The sequence below is a fragment of the Hyaena hyaena genome, unplaced genomic scaffold (genome assembly GCF_003009895.1).
Source record: "Hyaena hyaena isolate Hyena2069 unplaced genomic scaffold, ASM300989v1 scaffold_308, whole genome shotgun sequence".
Taxonomy (NCBI): Eukaryota; Metazoa; Chordata; class Mammalia; order Carnivora; family Hyaenidae; genus Hyaena; species Hyaena hyaena.
The window spans coordinates 1,989,844-1,998,314 of NW_024080942.1; the positions used below are offsets into that span (position 1 = coordinate 1,989,844).

The 8,471-nt window shown below is 61.8% G+C and overlaps 1 protein-coding gene across 2 annotated transcripts; it reads right to left on the bottom strand.

Annotated features, from left to right (window-relative positions):
- Positions 1 to 59: 59 nt before the first annotated feature.
- PLEKHN1 (pleckstrin homology domain containing N1) lies at positions 60 to 7,970 on the bottom strand. Of its 2 annotated transcripts, none has more exons than XM_039248400.1 (16): positions 7,863 to 7,970; positions 7,661 to 7,760; positions 4,755 to 4,901; positions 4,578 to 4,658; positions 4,383 to 4,455; positions 3,915 to 4,039; positions 3,701 to 3,832; positions 3,413 to 3,493; positions 2,547 to 2,622; positions 2,279 to 2,427; positions 2,002 to 2,151; positions 1,647 to 1,781; positions 1,347 to 1,478; positions 982 to 1,191; positions 682 to 730; positions 60 to 602 (listed from the first exon to the last, which is right to left on the bottom strand). In XM_039248400.1, exons 1-16 carry the CDS (start codon positions 7,943 to 7,945, stop codon positions 490 to 492), a joined length of 1,836 nt encoding a protein of 611 aa, XP_039104331.1. In that variant the 5' UTR covers positions 7,946 to 7,970; the 3' UTR covers positions 60 to 489. The 2 variants fall into 2 exon arrangements, with proteins under 2 accessions (XP_039104331.1, XP_039104330.1); XM_039248399.1 differs by having other exon boundaries at positions 4,578 to 4,682.
- Positions 7,971 to 8,471: the final 501 nt, after the last annotated feature.

Sequence of the window (8,471 nt, forward strand, 5' to 3'; positions counted from 1 at the left end):
TTTACCCAGAATACCCTCCTACCTCTGCTCGCGATGCCTCACACTTGCTGACCCCCTACTCTGTGCTCTCTGACCTCACGTGCTCTGACCCTCACTAATCTTTCTCAGCCCTCTGGCCTTCACACCTACACTGTTCTCCCACCCCAGGTAAAGCCTGCACCAAGTGGCCTCCCCCATTCCTTCCCTGGAGGAAAGGTTGAAGTTTGGGGCCTCCACGCATCCTGCTCTGATCTGTGGTACGGCAATGTCGCCAGGCCAGCTTCGGTATGAGGCCTTCTGCCTGGCCCCTCCAGAGCCCAGGGAGTCTCAGAGTTCTGGAGACCCCTGCACCCCGCTGGGGTCAGACGCTGACTCAGCATCAGCTGGGGTTCAGGTACTGGGTGCTGGTCAGCCTGTGGCTCTACAAAGAAAGACCCAGGCTCTGCGGCAGACCCCCCTCCAGGGTTAAGGCTGGCAGGTGGTCCTGAGGACCAGCCGGCCCAGGGGCCATCAGATCCACTGGATGAGCCCCCCACCAGCCTCAGGTGCGCGGGGCCACCGCTTGTGGGAGGGAGATGAAGCTTTGTCCCAGGCGTTGTCGTAGCTTCTGAGGGGACGGCCACCTGGTGGGGAGGAGAGAGATGCATGTGCCTTCAGGAAGCAACACACGGTCACTCGGAAGAGGCAAGGGCCTTCACTCACCTGAGGGAGGCAGCAGCTGGTCAGGCGAGACTTCTCTCACTGGGGAGGCCTGGGGACCCCAACCACAAGTCTCAGATCTGAGCCCTGGGGGAGGAGGCTTGAAGACCAGCCCACGAACCCGCCAGACCCCCCCCCTACCCTTTCCTCCTAGTCCTGCATCTTCTCTTCCTACAGCCCCAGCCTCTGCTGCTTCCTGCCCTTGCCCCGCCCTGTCTTGCGCTGGCTCCCCCTGTCCTGCTCCCCCAGGCTTCCCACCTGCCCGCACAACTCTGCCCCGCAGGGCGGGGGGCTGCTACTCACATGCTGCGGGGAGGCTGCGGCTCCTGGGCCCTGGCCCTTGACAGAGCTTCGGTGCCGCTGAGAGGCTCGGGGCTGCAGGGCTCCCTTCTGGGAGAGCAAGTGGGGACCGGGGAGCCCAGAGCTGGGGGCGGAGACAGGCACAGACACGGGGACCGAGGGGAATGGGCTCGAGGACTCGGGTCCAAGTGAGCTCTGCATTGCACTGAGGAACTGCCAGGAAAGAGTGGGGACCTGAGGCTCTGGACCAGAACTTCCACAGAGCTGAGGGATCCCTGTCCCCCAACCCCCTTGGCCTCTCATCATGACTGAGCAGACCTCAGGCTGTGGACCTATCCAGCCCCTTCCTTCACCCACAGGGAGCTGACCTCATCCAGGCCCTGGACGTCTGTGATCTTGTGATAGGAGGTAGCAGGTGGGGTGTAGGGATCGGCATAGAGTGGGAAGTGTGGGGTCTCCGGAGGCTGCTCTGGGGTCTCGGGGTTGCCCTCCGGGCTCAGCTGCAGGCAGGAGGCAGAAGAGACAGGGCCCCTGGAGCTGGAGGTGGCCTGAGTCCTCCCTTCTCTGCAGGAAGGCCTCTAGGCGGCTCCAGGATCACCCAGGCCTGAGAAATGGAGGCCAGGGAGATGAAGGCAGGATGGAGAACTGGGTCAGCGTGCTGGGCTCACCTTGGTCAGGTCCAAGAACAACGAGGTGGCCAGGCCGGGCCCTTCGCCCCGAGCCTTGCTCCTGGGTGACCGGCTGCTGCTGCTCCGTCTCAGCTCTGCCCTCTGCCTGCTGATGCAGCCAGGGTTGGCCTGGTCCTGTGGGGACCAAAGACTTCCAGAAGGTCCCCTAGGGCTCTCACCCACTTCAACCCTCGAAGCTGCACAAAGTTCCCTTCGGTCTGTGTCTCCTCCCCTGAGGAACTAGGGTCCTGCTTGGAATGGGGTGCCTTGGGGATCCAGGCTCCCCAACACAAAGTGTCCTCATGACTCCCTGCCCACTTCTTCTGCCTGCCCTACCCCACTCCCAGATACTCACGGGCGTGGGCTGGGTGGGGCAGCCTGTGGTGGACGGCACTGAAGACTCAGGGAGAGAGTGGCTGGTGTGTGTGGAGGGGGGTGCTGGGTACCCCGAGTCCCAGCTGGTTCGTCCCTCTGAGGAGAGTGACCCTCGGCCACCACCCGTGACCTGGACACCGGGGGGGGGGGTGAGACAGACAGCAGGACCCCTCTCCCTACCTACCTATGCCACAGATCCACCCTTCTGCCCAGAACCCGAGATGTGGGGGCCACATCTCTCCTTCTTGACCCCTCACCTGTGGGGACACCCGCAGCCCTGGGAAGCTCTCGGGGCCGGGCAGTGCGGGAGCTCCATCCCTGCGGGAGACAGTCTGCAGGCAGAGCAGCCAGTGGCTGTAGTCCTCGTAGCTGGCACACAGCACACGAATAGTGTTGATGAGACGGCCTAGCACACAGACACTGTGAGGGGGCCTGGCGAGCAGGAAGCCCCCTGCAAGGCCCCACGGAAGAGCTGGGGCACCCGTGAGGCCCGTGCCCTCCCTCCCGGGCCAGGCCTCCACCCACCTTCGATGAGGAAAGAGCGGATCTGCTTCTCCTTCTCCTCCAGGTTGATGTGGATGGCGCTGAGTGGGAGCTCCCCCTGTGCGGGCAGCGATGAAAGATGGAGCCTCGGTCTGGGGCGGGGGCAGCCCTGTGCCTCTGCCTGGGCCCGTAACTCTGTCTCACCCTCCAGAGCTGGGTTGGGCCCTCAGGTCGCAAGGCAGGGCTGAGGCTGACACCCCTGAGGGAGGCCAGCGCTCCCCATCTGTCCTGAGGGACACCTTTATCCCTGGACTCCGGGTAGGGCCTTCATCAGCCAATGGCAGGCACAGACGGATGCTTCTGGGGACTGGTCCCCTGGGTCACCTATTAAGACTGGGGTAGGGTGGGAGGGATCGTACGGAAGAGCCCTGTATGCTTCTCAGTGACTGAGGCTGTGATCACCCCCAGAGTAGAAGGTAACTGTGACGCACACAACAGACACACTCCAGCTCCAGAGGACGGACGGACACACACACACACACACACACACACACACACACACACTGGAAAATGTCCACGCAGAGGGACAGGCTTCTCTCGGAGATACTGGGGGCCAACACAAGAGTGCCCCCCAGGAGCGGTTCTGCCCCCACGTCACCTGCCCCAGGTGACCGTCCTGCTGGTGGTGGAGGACTCTCTAGGATGATAAGGGGTCCTACGCAGGGGTCCCTCCTTGGCCATGTCACAGCTGAGACCAGATTGACCAGGGCAGTGGGCCGGGTGGGTGGGGCCAGCACACTCTGTCCCAACAGGCCCCGAAATACAGGTTCCTCCAGAGCCACTGCCCTCTCCCACCCCCACACACAGGGCGTCTCCCCGGGGCGGCTCCACCACGGGGAGGGACCCACCTTAAAGCAAAGCCCATCTGCTTCCTCAGAGAAAATGGCCAGGGATGTTGGGTACAGGACCAAGAGCCGGTCCCATTGTTCCTGCGAGGGAGTCAAAGGCAGAGTAGGGGCTTGACCAGTGCGTGCCAGGGCCTGGACCCCATTTGCCACCTGAGCTCCTCTCCCATCTCCTCACCCCTCTCCCATGTTGTATCCCCTCCTCCACGCCCCTCCCATCCACCCTGTGCCCCCATGTCTTCACCCCTGTGGCCCCATCTCCTCTCACTCCTGGGTCCCCCCCCCACGCACCTGTGAAGGCAGATGCTGAAGCTTGACCCTCGAGGCACAGATGGCACTGCCCACCATTTGACGCCCCGATGCTGTCCGCAGCCGGGTCAGTCTGCGCTGCAGAGTCCAGGGCAGCTCGTCTTCTGGGGGGCCCTGGTGAAGGGGGGTCAGGGGCAGGCGGAGGGTGTGGACACAGGCAGGGAAGGAAAGAGGCGTGGGGGTCCCTGGCACTTACCTGTGGTGGCGATGAGAGGCAGTGCTGCCCTCCCACGAGGGCCTTCTGTTTCTCTAGGTGATACAGCCAGCGGCCCAGCTCAGCCTGGCTGGGGCAGAGCACGAGAAGGGGAGCGGGCAGCGGGCCTGGGGGTGGAGGGGTGCAGTGGGCTGGGCCAGCAGCCCACAGGAAAGGCCCTGCCCAAGGGATCCGTGGGCACCCCGAGGCCTGGAACAGGAGGGTCCTGTGACACCATCTGGGACAATCGGCCACTAACAGGGCGGCGTTCACAACTCTGGAGGTCCCTACTACCTGCTGCCCTGCACCCCCGCCCTGCACCCCCTGCAAATGCTCATGTGCCCACTGGGGGAAAAGCCAGTGCACTCAGGGTCCCTCCGGTGTTCCAAAGCTCAGCCAGACCGAGGCTACTGAGCAGCCCCAGCTAGAGGTCCCTCCTGGGGGCCGGGTCCACTCATGCCCCCCACATACCTGTGATCTGGAAGGCATGCTCTCTGGAGCCCTCCAGAGGGCAGACACTCAGCTCCATCAGTGGTAACAGCCCCTGCCAGAGCACATGGGGGAGAGGAGGGCTGGGGGGCCCCTAGTGGGACACGGATACCCATCTCCCAAGACGCTGCTCTCCTCCTCTACCCCTGGCCTCCTCCCTTTGCCTATTCCCCTCACCTGAAAGGTGAGTCCTTTGGAACCATGGGCCTGGAAGTAGAGGTAGGAGGGGAACAGCTCCAGATAGCAGTCACTGATGTCCTGCAGGAGAGCAGGGCTGCCTGTCTGATGGGCCGGGGGTCAGCCCCCAGGCCGGCACCCGAGCACACCCCCCCACTTGGTCCGGCCTGGCCCCACCTGGCTATGCTGGAACCGCAGCTGGACTTTGGCATAGTGTATAACCTTGCCCAGATTCCTCACAGGCACCCTCCGCCGCCCCTTCTTGAACACACTCAGGAACGGCTGCTCTAGATTTTCTCGCTGGCTCTCCAAGTCTCGAATGTCCTGTGGGGAGCAGAGCTCAGGGGAGGGGGCCAGACCTGGGGCCAGCTGCCCCGCCCACACACACCCCTACAAAGGTTAGGGACGTACATACACCATCGCTCATAGGTACAGAACCCCATACGCTCTCACAGCCTCTAAACATAGAAGTAGTGGAAGCACACACACACGAGCAAACACTGCCTGCCAGCCATAGAATTACGTGGTCTAGTGGTAGAGACAGTGAAGTCTGAATTCAGTGGAGATTCAACCCTTACTTTTGACATTTCCTAAGTCGTGTACCCTTGTTTCAATTACTCAGCCTCCAAAGCCTTGTTGGTCAGGGGGGTTTCAGGTGTCTGAGGAAGACGATGCTAAAACACTCCCATGCCTGTGGTATTGACTATAAATACTTAATACCTAGTTCTACAAGGTGGGTGAGGCAATGTCGACGGAAATACCCCCACCACGGCTCCGCATGTCAGGGAGTGGGGGGCTGGAAAAAGATGCAGCAGATCAGCCCTTGAGACTCTGTGCCCGCCGCTTCAGCACACCACAGCGGGCCCCTTAACCTCACCCACTGAGAGGGCCGAAGTCCTGGCAACGGCTCAAAGGGTCCTCTGTGATCTGTCCCTCCTCTAGTCCTGTTCTCTCGTATCGGGCATAGGCTGCCTTTGTACTTGTTATTCCCTGTGCCTGGACGACTCAGCCCAACTCTCTTCTCGCCCATCGGGACTCGGCTCCAATGTCACCTTCTCCATGAGATCCTTTCTGGGTAACCTCCAGCTGGGTAACCTCTGCACACCTTCCCTCCTTTACTTTTCTCCTTAACACTACCACATCTGACTTCTTGCATCTTTTACTGTTATCTGGCTCTGTCACAGGGATGGGAACACCATGAGAATGGGGTCTTTGTCTATTTTGCCCACTGCTGTATCCCCACAGCCTAGACCAGGCCTGGGATGTGCTAGAGGTTCAATGCTTGTCTGCTGAGGGGAGGGACCATCGGTGCCGACACTCAGCTAGCCCTGGCACACAGGGAGTCCTCTACAGTCGGGGGGCTTGCTCATCAGATTGAGAGTCAGATACGGATGGGTGTTGACCTGACACCCTGGCTGGAAGGGCTGAGGTCTAGGGGCTCAGGGGTGAGTTGGGGCCATGCTTCATTTGGGTGCTGGCGGAGGCTGTCTCGAAGGCTGCTGAGACCCGGCCAAGCTAAGCCACCCCTTGGGCAAGCCCAGGAATGTGAACAGACTCACAGCTTCCTGGCCTCCCTGACTCTGGGTGGGGCCTCCTGTACCCACACCCAGTATGGGGAACAACTCGGGGATAGGACCCATGAAAAATAGGCCGTGGAGCAGGAAGGGCCATGCAGCTGTCCCTGTGCCCAGCCTTGGGGCCCAGGGAGGCGTCAGCTCAGAGCTGTGGCAAGGCTGGTTCCTTGGTAGGTATAGAGCCCACCACAGGGCAGGGCCCAAGAAATGGCTCCTTCCCTGGTCCCACCTCCCAAGGTTCAATCTGCCGGGTCCCCTTTCCTGCTATGTCCTGGCAAAAGAGAACCGCCAGGGCCACCGTACCTCACGTGATTCCACTCTGTCTCGGACAGAGAGAGTTGAGGTCCGAGATGCAACCTCACGAAGGGACTCCAGCCCAGCCCAGCCAGACCGGGACAGAGTGGCCTGTCCACTTCTCTGAGGCAACTTGGTTTCTCAAGCCAGCACTTGCCTGCAGGGCGTCCTGAGACCACAGAGGGCAGGAGAGGGGACAGGTGTGTGCTTCCCAGCCCGACAGGAACACATTGGAAAGGTGGACTCTGGAAGATCACCCCAGCTAGGCCTCACAGGGACAGTGCGAGGCTGGAGGAGTGCAGGGTAAGGGCCCTGGCCCAGGATCACACATGTTACTGCTTCTATGTCCCCCAAGACCCAGGGTCACACATGTTACTGCTTCTGTGTCCCCCAAGAAGTTGGAGGATTGTTTCTCTCACATTCTGGGGTCTCTGCACGTAGCAGAGCCTCACCCCTACCCAATGCCATCCAAGCTGGGAAAGAGGGCTCGGGGTCTCTCCCCACTCAGCTAACCCTTAGCCTCACAAGGGGTGGGCGGAGTGAGAGGGTGTGGTGCTCAGTTCAGAGGTGGCCTAGCACGTGAGAGCCACATCCCCGCTGTGCGGCCTTGGTGGGGAGGACGCAGCCGGCTGCTGTGGAATGAGGCAGCAGTGGGTGCCGAGGAGACACCCCCCGGGAGAAACTGAGGTCTGGCTCCCTGTTCACCTAAAGCCTCTTACTCTCTTAGAGTGATGACAGAGGGTGGGGGATCACAGACACACCGTCAACACGACACCCACGCCCACACAGCAGCATAGATATGTGTGCTCAGTCCACCTCAAGTGTGTCTGGATGTGCAATCCCGCACCCAGGTCCTGGGGGTGGGCAGACACCACAGGTATGGCTCTGAGTGGACAGCCTGACCGTGGTGCCCCCTCCGGTGTAGCGGAGAGACTCCTGGACGCCCCGCCTATGGCCCTCCCCCGCCAGGTGCTCCCTCACCCCACTGACTCAGTGTCTCTCAGTTTCGCTCTCCACTCAGACTTTCGGCCAGATGAGCTCCCTGGGGTGGGGCAGTGTCTGCTTCCTCACCTCACTCGGGATCTGATCCTCCCGCCCCCCTGGCTGATGGGGGAAGACCCTGCGTCGAGTGAAGATAGGAAAGGCACACACAGTCACACAGAGACCACCGCCTCGCACCCCTGTGAGCTGGGACACGCCCACCCGCCTGCTCACCGTCCCAGGGATGTAGCAGAAGATCTTGTCGGCGGTGGCCTCCTGGTCAGGACCGGCCTCGGTGCCCAACAGGCCAGCCAGCTTCCTCGCGCCGTCCTCTCTGGGGACAAGTGAAGGGGGGCTCACAGCCTGGTCCCAGAGGCAGACTGAGGGGCACCCTGTGACCCAGTGTCCGAGGCTGAGCTCCACACCCCCCCCTCACCTATTTCCCTTCAGCGAGGGCTTCCTGGAGAAGGAGGCCCGGAGCCTCCTAGGGGCCTGAGGGACGCAGTGGCTGTTCCCCATGGGCGGCGGTCGAGGCGAGCCCAAGTGAAACAGGTCTGTGTCCTTCTGTACTGAGCCTCAGGTCCCGCCCCCAGGCGGGGCTCTGGGAAGCCTTGCCCTATACCTAAGGGCGGGGATGAGGGTGGAGCCTTTCTGGGAGGGACCCAGCCCTTACCTGGGCCCAAGCCTTCCGGCTCTCCGACCTGGATCCTCCACACACACAGGCTAGGCTGGAGTCGGGGTAGGGTTGGGGGAAGAGTCTTCTCCTGGGGTCCAGCCAAGAGCACCCATCTCTGTCTCGTCCGTACAGGAGTTGCCTTAAAGGCCTGGTTTATGAGCATGTGGCCTGCCAGCACTCCGGCCGTGGTCGCTTGGGGCTGGAGCTCTGTGAGCCCAAGGGTACCCCCCTCCCCACGCGATCCCTCCCCACCGAGAGCACACATCCTGCTTCCACCTAAAGGCCACTGTCTGAGTCACCACTGACTAAGGGAGTGTGTGCTTACTCTCAGCTGCTGAAACAGGAGTTTGCAACTTTAGGGGAAGGGGA

What these genes read in the sequence shown, in the direction of transcription:
- PLEKHN1 (XM_039248399.1), bottom strand. Translation starts at nt 7,945, where the DNA reads ATGGGGAACAGCCACTGCGTCCCTCAGGCCCCTAGGAGGCTCCGGGCC. An exon ending in CAGATGGGCTTTGCTTTAAG is followed by an intron (nt 2,623 to 3,412) that starts GTGGGTCCCTCC and finishes CTGCCCGCACAG; the next exon opens with GGGGAGCTCCCACTCAGCGC. An exon ending in TGTTCTTGGACCTGACCAAG is followed by an intron (nt 1,479 to 1,646) that starts GTGAGCCCAGCA and finishes TCCTGCCTGCAG; the next exon opens with CTGAGCCCGGAGGGCAACCC.